Below are 13,013 nucleotides of genomic sequence, written 5' to 3' on the forward strand. Positions count from 1 at the left end.
CTCTTGGTTTGCGCCTTAGCAGTCTGGTGCTGCTGCTGCTGTCTACAGCACTTTATAGCTAGCGTCAAATTGGAAACACATGATTGTCTCTTATATATGTGCACTTTTGAGCTCTTTATCCGAATTATAATCGCGACCGGTCCCGTTGCGTTTGCGCTGATTTAACCGCAGACAGACAGACAAGAGTCAAAGCGAGTCAAAGAAAGAAATCTTTCCAGATGATAGCCTACATATATATATTAGATGGATCTTAAGTCATCAACGGATAATACACAACGTCGTCGAGATCTCTGAAAAGGAACAAAGAAAGACAACAACAATGAGCGCACATCATATCGTCAGAATGAAAAAGCTATACTATATTAGGAGGAATATATATAAGGAATATAATCGTATATCTTTTATCTATGTTTTTTCTCGCTCTACAGTTGGCGCGAAAGGCTTGCGTAATGTACAACACAACGCCGAGAGAGAGAGACTAGAGAGAGTTACACACTTGAACGAGCCCCTTGTTTTTAATGAGAGCCGTGGCCAGCAGCGTCGTCAGCATCAGCACAATATTGCGGTTGCTGATTGTCGAAAGAATCCAGCGAGTTGCATCGAATCAACTTGAGTGTATGCATACTACAGAGTTGACGAGGCTACATCGTATATAGTATAACAACACCTGATGAGACAAATCATCAATTTTTCTTATATCTATATAAGATTCTCAAATATTTCCCAGATAATGAACCAGTCCATATTGCTGGTTGTTCTCTAGGGCCACAATGAACAATAATTATAATATCTATACTTTGAATGTCGTCTTGAAATGATGATATGTGCAGCAAGACTATACTATAATGAACTTGGCTACTGTTTACATTTGCTGGGTACGACAATCATGCACGCGGGTCACGAAGATCGGTGTCACACAATCAAATAAAAAAACAGATGCAAAAAGCCCGCTGCTTCTTCTTCAAAACAGCTGCTGCGCTGCCTATAATAGAAAATATTATTTGCCTGATGTTGGGTCGTATATGATAATGACTCCCCTATACAATTGCGTGTGTTGTAGCATCAGTAGTAGCGGTGGTGTGTCTGGCATCATCCTGTCTAGTCGGAGCTCGATCGAATAATGTGCGAAGAGAGAGAGAGAGAGATAGGCAGCCATCAACGATTAAAAGATTTTGGGTGCTGCGCTTCTGCGCTGAAAGCTTGTGACTTTGAAAGAAGACGACGACGACTTTTCGGTGGAGCGCTGCCATCCGGCCGGCGTATCATATCCCCGGGTATATATACTATACGGTATATATATACGTACCATGTCGACATGTTTCTTTCTATAAAAGCCGATCCGGCTGTCAAGGTTGACTTTAGTCGTCCGTCCGTCTCCTGCTGGGTGAGAGAGAGAGTGATAGCGCGCATATTCGAGTGGATGATCGGCTATGAACTTTCAGTCTCTATAGACTTGGCCGTTGCTCTTTATTTGCCACACCAGTTTCAACTCTGCCCTGCCATTTTCTCGTTAGTCTCTGTTGAGTTTGTTTTCCGAAATTATTCTGGCATCAAATTGGATGGACGAAGTATTAGAACGTTTAAGCCGACTGGCCAATTGAAGATTCGGATGTAAAGACAAAAGGTGCTCACAAATATTATTAGGTTGCATTCGTCAGGATGCTGACGGCCAGCATCCAGCAAAGTGGACGGATTATTATTCGACAAATGAGTTTCGATGGCTGTGCGCGGACGCACGATCCGTGATGGTTTCGATCGGCAACTCAACAATCTGCATGACCTAATCAAACGCTCCGCTGATGCTTATTCCTTCATTCCGCCAACATCAGAAGATGCACAACCGGATCAGGATGGCCATCCCTACGACTTCAAACATTTACCCGGACGTTTCAGACGCTTTCCTTGCCGGGTTCGGTCTAGTCGTCGCCAAAGAGCAGCAATGGCGTCAAGAAGATTTGATGGCCAACGCTTTGTTACGCAACTCGTCGTTCGACAACGCAATCGCATCATCAACTGGCGACCAACAGACAGAATTGGCCCATTTGCTGATGCCCATCTGGGCCTACCAATCGGCCGCCGTCTATTTGATCTTCATCAGCGTCCTCGGGCTCGTCATGAACATTGTCGTCATCCTAGTCATCGTCAACGATCCGCAGGTTGTTATATTTAACGGATTATTATGTAACTTGGAATGTTTAGTCGATTGAGTTTATTCGTGAATCCAATGTTTATGATGATAATTCATTTCGCCCAATTACGACACAGAAGATGACGTCGCTGAATTGGATGTTGCTCAATTTGGCTTGTTCCGACGGATTGATTGCCGGATTCGGGTATATTTCAATCAGTTTTTATACTTTAATCTAATAAATCGATGATGATGAAAGAATTTGATTATTCAGGACGCCCATCTCGGCAGCTGCAGCTCTGCAATATAATTGGCCTTTCAGCGATGAATTGTGCGTCGCTTACGCCATGATTATGTCCACTGCAGGTGCGTCTTTCATTTTTAATTTGAACAAAATTTAAATCCAAGTTTAAATGTAATATCATGTCTGAATGACGATGGGGTGGATGTTGGACATAGGAATCGGATCGATCACGACATTGACGGCGCTGGCCTTGTGGCGATGTCAACTGGTCGTGTACTGCCCGGCCAAGCGGAGCGGGGCCTTCGCCAATCACCACAGCGGCGGCGGCGGCGGCGGTGGCAGCGCCAAACTGGGCCGAGTCCAGGCCGCCGTTTTGTTGACTCTCATCTGGGCCTATTCGCTGGCCGTCACTTGCCCGCCGCTGTTCGGATGGGGACGCTACGACCGAGAAGCAGCCCACATCAGGTATGAAATAATCAAGTCTAAGTGCCTAAAATTCCTAGAAGAACCATAACCTATAGGCGAAGTGACAAAGAGCTTGAACAAAACAAAGGAAAGGTCAGGGTAAGTTCTATTGATTTATTGTACATTCCAGCATTTTCTACTATTCAGGTGGGTCCTGGACAACAGTCCCGTCATAAAACCTCAACAAATCTCTCCAGGCGTATAACAGGAGCCAATGATCCCTCTTTCGCTCACCTTGTTTAACACTCGCATTTCCCATTTCTAATCATGTTGTTATTCACAATTGTGTCTGAACCTTGTCTGTATAGTTGCTCGGTGAACTGGGAGTCCAAGATGGCCAACAACCGGTCCTACATCCTCTACATGTTCGCCTTTGGATTGCTCGTCCCGTTTCTCGTCATCGTTGTCTCCTATGTCAGCATCTTGCGTGTCGTCAAAAAGGTACAGTAACTCGACCTGACGCTATATTGATGGGAAACATATAGTTGGTTTTACCTTGTGTGTGTTGCCCAGACGGCGTAGAGTGCACCGAACGGAGTGGAGGCAGCTCTCTACTTATTATGTAATTGTAAGCCGCGTTATAGCCATGGCAACTTGTTGCTCTGGTGGGAGCCAGCGTTCCCTCTGGTGAGAGTCTTTCCTTTCCGTTCCCTATATCCGACGGTCAAGTTGGTGAAAAACAGGTCCGTCCATTGTCGAATAATTCTAAAAGTGCATAAAGCGCTGCTGCATCGACGCTGGGGTGCAGTGAATAACCCAGTCGGTTCTATCTCTTATTTACTTTCAAAAGTAGCTCTATTGCCGTTTTAAGACGATAAACAATGGAACGCATTGTTATTATGAGCAGAGAGATTCATCGCCCTAGATCAACGCATATAGGCTACCCCCAAGCTAGATAACCAAGTGCATATAGGATATTATTATAAAGTTAGGAAAAAGTTACGACTACCGTTTTTTTTTTAAATGTTGTGCCACGTAGACGGATGAATTGTTATTCACGCTAAAAAATATTGAGAATGATTATAACGATGCCCAACTGTTTGCCCGACCAAGGATTTATTATTATACTTCTAATTATAATAATGAACTTGATCGATTTTTTAGGCTAAAGCACAATTCCTAAAAATAAAAACCTCTATGTACATAATCAATTGTTACATTTCTTTTGGTGGCCGATATTACAGACGAAAGAAATGAGGAGAAAATCGCAGGCCTCCATGACGGGTTACAACATGCACAAGGAAAAGAGGAGCCGACGAGCAGAGTCCGACTCGGATCATCAACATCCATCGTCTACGAGTACTAATAAAAGGAAACCTCGGTCGAAAAATAAAATCAAGCGGAGCAGCAACAGCGACGCGGCCGAGAAACGGGTGACGGTCATGGTGGCCTGTATGGTCGGAGCCTTTATGGCCGCCTGGACTCCTTATTCCATTCTGGCCCTCTTCGAGACTTTTATCGGAGTCGCCGGCCATTCCGGCGGACCAGGCAGGAACATGTCGAACACGACGTTCAGCCTCGACGGCCAGCAGCAATTCAACGACAATCAGCCGACGACCAGCAATGAGGCAGACGACAGCAATTTCTTTTATTATTACGTCGGAACTATTTCGCCAGCATTCGCCACCATTCCGTCGCTCTTTGCCAAAACATCCGCCGTCTTTAATCCGCTCATTTACGGACTTCTCAACACACAGGTGAATAAATCATATCCTTCTATTTTTATACAGTACATTTCAATTGAATATCAATTATTTATTTAAAATTGACAGTTCCGATCGGCTTGGGTGAAATTTACGAGTCGCTTTTTGCGTCCACGACCACGTCGACATCACCGTCGTCGCCGCAACAGCAAAGATTTGGCGGTCAACATTTCCGGCCTCGCCAAGCCCAACAGGAAAAAAGAATTGTGGCAATTGCTGAATTGCGCAGGTGGCAATTCGACGTCTCTGAGGCAATCGGCCACTGTCCACCTGTCGATGAAGGAAATCGTTTCCAACGAGTCGCAATCGGCTTACGTCATGGCCAACACGGTGGGGGGCCAGCAGCAGGTCGTTAGCGCCCGTCAAGGAGGAGATCAAGAAGATCAAGACCAACGACGAAGGCCGAAAAATCCGGCGAATAAGACATCGTGTTCATCAATGTCCGATCCAGAAACATCCGTCACTCAAGAGCAGACGATCCAGATGAAATCCTTCCGGCAACGACATCCGCTCAGCGTCCAGCAGCAGCAGCCGGAAGAGCAGCCAGCACAAGAACAAAAGGCCGCCACCACCACCAAGTTGGCGGCAGTCGGAATGATTTCAGAATCGACCAGCTGCTCGTGCACCAACGGCGACCACAATGTCGTCACGACCACCACATTGGAGGAGGAAGTTTCGGTTTTCTCGGCGGATGCGTCAGCTGGCGCAGCAACGACATTCACCAAAAGTGAAACTCATCCGCAGACAGTTGCATCGGTTACATCAGCCTGTCCAGCATCAATCGAAGCGAAATAATCGCCAACACTTTCTCCGATGAATAATAAATGATTAAAAGCTCATCGCATCAGCCGCCCGTTTAGTATATAAGGCACATTTACCAGTCGGGGCCAGAATCTTTCGCACAAATTTGACCGAGTACAATTGATTCGCAGTGTTTAATTGGGCTGTTAATATGTCTCTAATTTGATGGAAATTTACATTCCACTTTTGATGTTAATAATTTGGCAAATTTCGGGGGAAATGAGCTGTAACGTCAATTTCTTCACGCAGTTATTGGTGACTATTTTTCACGCCCCCTCCCTTTGTCACAAACCGTTACAGAAAAGTATCTCTTCCCCCTCACTTTTTGTATAGTTGTCAGCCATTTTGGATTACGTAGATCACCCCTTCCCCAGCATATCGTCTTCAAACCGTCACAAAAGTTGACGGCCCCTCCCTTTTCTAATAAAACGTGTGACGTCCTTCACGGACTTTTTCTTTTTCTCTATACCCGGGAAAAACATTTAGTCGATCTGTTACTGGGTTGGGCAAAAGCTTTATTTGTCGAAAGAAAGCGGCTAAAAAATTTGATTTTAAAATCAATATTAATCCCATTTTGCCCTTTTTCTTTCATCCTTTTTGTGCGTGGGATGTTATTCCCGGAAATCGGCATTTCCTATATTCCTCATTGGCACACTGTCGTCGTCTTTTGAACCGCTTCTGAATTCCGACTGACGATATAATCTTATCATTTTCAAATTTGCATTAATGGCAACTGATTTGAATCGCGCGCGCGCTGAATATACCTATTTGCTTGAGACGGCCGCCGAATATTTTGAGCTCAATCGAGTTAGAAACGGCATAAATTGGCGCGCTAAAATTTGTTTACTAATGTTCATCGCCATTTTCTCTTCCTACCTTTTTATCCGCTGTATATTCAAGTTCTAAATATTAGTCACATTTTGATTTCGGTATAGCTATCCGAGATGATGACTGCGATCGATGTAGTGGTTTCAATTATAATGTCCAATTTTGAAATTCCGTGCGTGCTGCTGGTGTATATAACCTACGGCTTCAGGCATGTCGACTGTCGAGTTTTGATATCTGAAAAATGTTCCATCGCTATTCGTGTGTATACTGGTATAGCCAACAGTATAAATCATAGTTTCTCCGTATAGGGTAGGCTATATAGTCGATATCCTTGATGTTTTCCTCCGTTCGCGGAAATAACATTGTTATCCGGGGGGAAAAATCTGGAAAGGCCATTCCTTTCATCGCTCAGCACTCTCTTTTCTGGTGGATACTTCCGTTCTCATCCGCTCCGTGATTCTCGAGATGATGTTTGTATATTTTTGTAGCAGCAGCAGTATAGCAGCAGTCTATTATTATGTCGTCGGTTCCTTCCAGCAGCAGCATGGGGGAGCCTATATCACTTGAAATTCCCTCCTCGATTTCTTCCGGTACCTTTTATAATCGTACCGTATTCACAAGGCTTAAAAATAGCCAACGCCTATTATCTTATTACACGATGTTATACCAAGATGTATCAGGCCATTTTTTTTATACTAATAGATGATATTTATCACTCTCTTTATATATTATGACGATATAAAAGTATTGGTCCGTCACGATCCATTTAACCCTACAGATTCATACATGTCTCCTTTCATATCCGTGTCTCCCCAGCATATCAAAGGTGGACAATCATATTTGGCTTTTGGAATTTAAACTGATATACTCGTCATCCATATTGAATGTGTTGTGCTAAGTTATATCCCCCAAGGCATAATATTTCAAAAACATTTATTATAAAATATCACATTTTAATTCAGATCTATTTATTTATTATATACGATGACTTATATCCATTGCTATCAAATGTTTCATCAGTCCCCATTACAACTCTGTAAAAATACATTATGGTGTCATACTCACCTGTAACGAAACATTACCCACTTGAAGATGATCTATAAAAGAATACCAGACGCCATTGTATAGGCTGCAGCATGTCGAGATGTAATGATAGATCTCAGATTGGGACGTGCCATATCCGAGAAAAAGCTGGGAATCGAACTGCGTCGTATATGGAGGCATTTACAACACGGAACGCAATATGTTATTCCCTGGAAAAAAAAATATGAGATCCGTCATGAGCGGCCAGGTGCCAGGTGCACACCAAACAACATCTCGGACAGCAGCGTCGGGAGATATTATCTGTATGAAAATAATGCGTTCACAAGAAAGACCAATAACCAGCAATATATCCTGGAGACAAAATAATTCGTCGACGTCATAGTATATTATGTATATACCTGTATGTGCAAATTTATAGGCCTAATTAGTTGTCGGGCAGGAACATAAATAAGCGCCTTCCTAATAAAAGATTCAGTCGCATGCATGAGAGATTATAAAGAAATGATTGAAAATTCGATGGCATATTGCCTGCTGATGGATGCAGCAGCACATATTGATTGCGAAGGTATATAGCTGTGAATAACTTGATGAGATCTGAAGTTATTCTATATCTGCTGCTGCTGGGGGATCGTTATTGTCCTGCGTAGGAAGGATCGGCTCGATATTATGGCCTATTATAAAAGACATCTAGATCTATAGGCAACGATACCGAAATCTACCTTTGACTTCCGGCGACTGTGTGTATGTAGGACGAGACGTGACACGTCATTATCACGTATAATGGGGCGGGTGCTGTCTCGTCGACTGGGCATCGGTTACACGTCGACCGGGAGCGTGAACGACGTTTGATATCAAGACGACAGAAGATTATATATATAAGGATGACACGGATTAGATTGATTAGGGTGGGTGTGACTTTCGTTATTAAAGACAGCGACTGAAAATGTCTCACATGACCACCAAAGGGGATCACGCCGGGTCTGCATAATATAATATTAGAATAAGCCAGCACCAAAAAAACAATAAAATCAAGGAATAGACACTACGCCACATCACCTGTTGCTTTTATTATGCTATGAGACACAGGAATTTCCTTTGTTCTTCCCGGTAAATAATAAGCGAGAGATACCTACCCAATTAGTCAATGTCACACAAACGGGATATAGATATCTAAATGTTTGAATGTGCTGACCTTTGAAAACGGCAAGGTGACCTTTTGAAATTCAAAACCGCGCGCGGTGGCAAATATAATCCATTCATGCACTGCTGCCCTTTGACAGCACGGCGCGTCGATAAATATACATATGCATGATTACACAGGCCACTGACTCACGCGTGTAAATAGACAATTTTTAATCAGACCGATGCTATTGACACAAATGTATGTGTGTATAGACATGGCGCGGGCCTGCTGTATAGAACGAAGCACCGGTGCAGTATAGCGGCATCCAATTTACGGATTGAGGATATATACAATCAATGTTTATGTTAGAGGAGTTGCTGGTTGATCTTTGCCGTCAGTCTCAATAGCCGGTATAGCTCTGCGTCTATAAGACTCTACTGTATAAGCCCGCCGCCCTATAGAAAATGAGGGTTTTCAATTGCACTTGATGGTGAAAGATCAATAACGTATATAGGCGCCCAATTCTTTCGTATACATTTTCCGCGCTTGACTAAATAACAAAGACTCTCATCTCATATCTCGGAAATGAAATGCAATAATGAAATAGAGTAGCAGACGAGCTGTATATACACGGAGAGACGACTGATGCGTCGCTAGAAGTTGAGCGCCACATTCATTCAGCAAAAAAAGATCAAGAAGAAAAATCAAATTCAATTTTAATTCCGTTTTCCAGTCAAATTGACTTGACTTTAAACCTTTTGCGTGATATTACTTCATCGACTTATATATGTATATACTCTTGTACATAGCGACAGCTAGCCTTATTCGCTGGATAAATCAGTTATTCGACTCTGGCCAATCAATTGTTTTATCAAAACCAACCGCGGAATAAGCGCAATTATTTTTTTATAGTTTTAATCGAAGAAATAATTATAAATCAAGTTTTGCGAGACCGCATAATAAAATCACCTCCAGATTATTTGACAAGGCTGTTAGGTAATAAGAACTGTTCATTATTACATAACAGTTTCCAGCGCATTACACTGTGCCATCCTGTCGGAATGTGGTACCATGGCGAGTTCGGAATCCGAAAGGAGTAGGCAACCATAGATAGTTTATTTTCTGTGTAATAATATCTTTTAATGTCGCCCAGTTTATTACATCTGGATATATATTCTACTGTGCCGTTTGATCAACAGTCACGAAACAACCGCCATCAGGGGGAATTGTCGACCATCTCGCGTTCATTCAATATCCGCAAACTCGCCAATGCGCAAAAGAAATACATTTGAATATAAAAACAGATCTCACCACTGAAAAGGAATTGACATGTAAATCTTACCTTAATGAACATGAATAACTTTAAGAACCAGTATATTTCCTTTTTTATCTGCTGCCTTATTCTTTTTGGGATCCGTAATAATAATTCTACGCGTGCTTCCCTCCCTCTCTTATTCTCTTCCCTTTATAGCCTATATAGGGCCTATACTACGTGTAATCAATATAAAAGTCCAGAATTTTCCACAAATGCATTTTCTGCCTGCGGTTTTGCTCCGGAGTTATACGCGGCAGAATATGAAAATACGTCAAGCAGCAGCAACTGTATAGGATATAGCTTTATAGTCTTATTATATACCAAACACCCAACGTATCAAATATATAATACGCAGCACAATCCTATATACGATATTCGTCCAAGTGAACTTTATTACTATTATACAGGGCTCTCAACTCTTTTTGAACATTTAGCGTCTTTTCCTTTTCGCCTTTTTTGACATTTAGGACATTTAGACATTTATTACTACGCAAGACGAATAAGAATCATATTGGGTGGCAGTCACCTAACTCTAGCATGAAGGAAACTTGACATACATTCGAGTCCAAAGCTCTCGAAGAATAAAAGATGTGGAATAACAAAACAAGGGAAAAGGTCAACTTATTCCTTTGATAGACTATATACATTATACAGACGTAATTTCTATACAGATTCATGATGGAACTGTGTAAATTATACGGGCAAGTCGTGGATGTGGTGAACAAACAGGGCTAAAACAAATCAGTTGTAGGCTATACACCTACGCGGTTGCTGAGTTATAAGTGGCAACTGGAACTTAGGATTCACCTCTCCTGGGTTTTGGCGCACGAAAGTTGTCGAATAATTACTTAATCTCAGCCAAAAGTGTGTTGAAACTAACGCATTATATGTGTTGCCCCCGCAAATTTAACGAATGTTTATAAAGTCATGTATATCTATCCTTGGAAGTTGGAAATTCACCATGAAAATTTAAAGACGATGTACTGTACGCCCATCCACCCACGTTGAATTTGACTTGTCAGAATGTTTCTTTCGTTTCTCACCTGCTGCCGGTTTATATTTCTTTTTCCAGGATGAAGGCGTCAAATATTCATAGCCGCGACGCATATACTGATAGAGAATAAAGGCACAATTCGTCTGGCGATTAAACCACTTTTAACTTTTATCGTTTATGCCGTTTAGGGAAGGAATTTTCTGGGGTGGGGGCAGTCGAGGAATCGATTCTTTATTTATTTTTGGGGGGGATTATTTATTTTTTAAATTTTCAACTAAAACTTATTCCCTCAACTTATTTAGTTTGATTTTTTATCATTTTTTATTTCTATCGATATCGCATTAATCGTAAGCATGCTGATTAATAATAAGAAAATTGGACAAGTGTGAAGTGTCGAGTTGTCGACTGCTTTCTTTTAGTTTTGAGCAGGTTTGAAAGTTGATATGGAAGCCCAAAACCGCCACTTTTTCAATATACATTTTTTTTTTAAATATCAATATATAAAACAGAAAAGAATATAAAAACTGAAAAAAGTATTATATAAAAACCAAAAAGAGTGTAATATAAAAAACAAAAAGTTGATATAAAATGCAAAAAAAGTCAATATAAAACCCAAAAAAGTTCAATATATAATCCCAAAAAGTTCAATATAAAAACGGCAGCCACCTAGCGGTCAAAATAATTACTTCATGCCACATCTCCACCCCCTTTATAGCCAGTTTGAATCCAGTAGTACAAACGGGGATTCTTGCGCGATAAGCGCATATTTGAGCATTTTATTTAATCACATAATTAAAAAACGAGTAAGCGCTTAAATAACGCTACTTAATGCGCATCGCTTTAAATTATTATTTTTTAAATTTAATGCGAAGGAAAACGACTGTGGCTGACTGCGGCGACTGGTCAGAGGAGTAACGCGAGCCCGTCTGTTTTTTCCAGCGGTTATCGCTGGTCCGTCCGCTATTTTAGCGCTTTCGCCCGTCCGCTGTTTTCGACGGCTCATTATAAGCGAAAAATAATCCATTCAAATGTTTTGCGCTAGATCTAGCGCTATATCTAAGCGCGCGTGTCCTAGCGATTTGTTTGCGATAAACTAACACGCGATGCGCTAAATATATATTTAGCGCAATTCATTGCATCTCATTTTTTTTACGAAACGCGCAAGCGCTTGGTTAATTAAAGTAAATGGTTTCGGAAAAGAAAACCATTGCGCGACCGGACGAGTAGCACGTGCCCGTCCATTATTTCAGCGCTTATCATGAGTCAGTTTGCTTGTCGTAGCGCTTATCGTCGCCCGTCCGCTGTTTAATAAGGCGACTCGCTGCGCACGGGTTATGCGCGTTTTGTAAATAATACGCATCTTGCGCGCGACATGCTAAATTTTGAGCATTTTATTTAATCTTTAATTAAAAAACGGCGCTAGGCGTATAGGCTTGCGCTTAAATAATTTGAGCGCTTATCGCTGGTCCTTCAAGCTGGGTTAGCGCTGTTGCCCGCTCATTATGCGTAAAAAAATTAAAACACATTTTCACTCTACATCTAGCGCTAAATAAACGCGCATGGCGCTAGTGATGTATTTGCGATTTACTTGCGCGCAATGCGCTAAATTATTTAGCGCAATTCATTCCATCGTAGCATTTTATGGAACGCGTAAGCGCTTCGTTAATTTAACTAAATGGTTCAGGAAAAGAAAACCATTGCGCGACTGGCTCCATTATTTCAGCGCTTATCACGAGTAATTTTGCTTGTCCTAGCGCTTATCGTCGTCCGTCCGCTGTTTAAGGCTGTTTCGCTGCGCAAAAAATGTCATAGTTTTAGCGCTGCGAAATCGTAAACTCGCTCATGATAAACTTAAGATTAACTTGCGCTCAATGCGCTAAATAGCCGGATTAAGTTCATTACATAAATTAAGAAGCGCTCATATAATTTGCTGAAATAAATATTTAGCGCAGATCTAGCGCAAAATATATTGACTTCATTATTTTTCGCGCTAAATATTTATTTTTGCTAGTTATTTCAACAAAGCTAATACAAGCGCTAATATGATGTACGGGCGCGCGCTTCTCGTCCCGTCTCGTCCATTTGCCGTAATCGTTTTCCCTTTCGTAACTTTTTATTAAAATTAACGAAACGCTTGCGGGTTTCCTAAATAATGCAATAAAATAAATTGTGCTAAATATAGCGCATCACGCGCAAGTTTATCGCAAACACATAGCTAGTCCCACGATCGCTTCGATAGCGCTAGATCTAGCGTGAAACATTTGAATGAATTATTTTTCACGTATATAATGATCCGCCGAAAACAGCGAAAGGACTAGCGGAAATAGCGAAAGGGCTCGCATTACTCGTCTAACCAGTCAGCGCAGTC

At 41.7% G+C, this 13,013-nt stretch overlaps 1 protein-coding gene across 1 annotated transcript; it reads left to right on the top strand.

Moving 5' to 3' along the window:
* Positions 1–2,278: 2,278 nt before the first annotated feature.
* LOC124199661 (G-protein coupled receptor 161-like) lies at positions 2,279–7,186 on the top strand. Its single transcript, XM_046595581.1, has 6 exons — positions 2,279–2,333; positions 2,403–2,494; positions 2,588–2,837; positions 3,146–3,278; positions 4,022–4,534; positions 4,610–7,186. Exons 1-6 carry the CDS (start codon positions 2,287–2,289, stop codon positions 5,333–5,335), a joined length of 1,761 nt encoding a protein of 586 aa, XP_046451537.1. The 5' UTR covers positions 2,279–2,286; the 3' UTR covers positions 5,336–7,186.
* The last annotated feature ends 5,827 nt before the right edge of the window (positions 7,187–13,013 follow it).

This window comes from Daphnia pulex, chromosome 8 (assembly GCF_021134715.1).
Source record: "Daphnia pulex isolate KAP4 chromosome 8, ASM2113471v1".
Classification (NCBI taxonomy): domain Eukaryota; kingdom Metazoa; phylum Arthropoda; class Branchiopoda; order Diplostraca; family Daphniidae; genus Daphnia; species Daphnia pulex.

What these genes read in the sequence shown, in the direction of transcription:
- LOC124199661 (XM_046595581.1), top strand. Translation starts at nt 2,287, where the DNA reads ATGTTGCTCAATTTGGCTTGTTCCGACGGATTGATTGCCGGATTCGG. An exon ending in GGATTGATTGCCGGATTCGG is followed by an intron (nt 2,334 to 2,402) that starts GTATATTTCAAT and finishes TTGATTATTCAG; the next exon opens with GACGCCCATCTCGGCAGCTG. An exon ending in CGAGAAGCAGCCCACATCAG is followed by an intron (nt 2,838 to 3,145) that starts GTATGAAATAAT and finishes TTGTCTGTATAG; the next exon opens with TTGCTCGGTGAACTGGGAGT.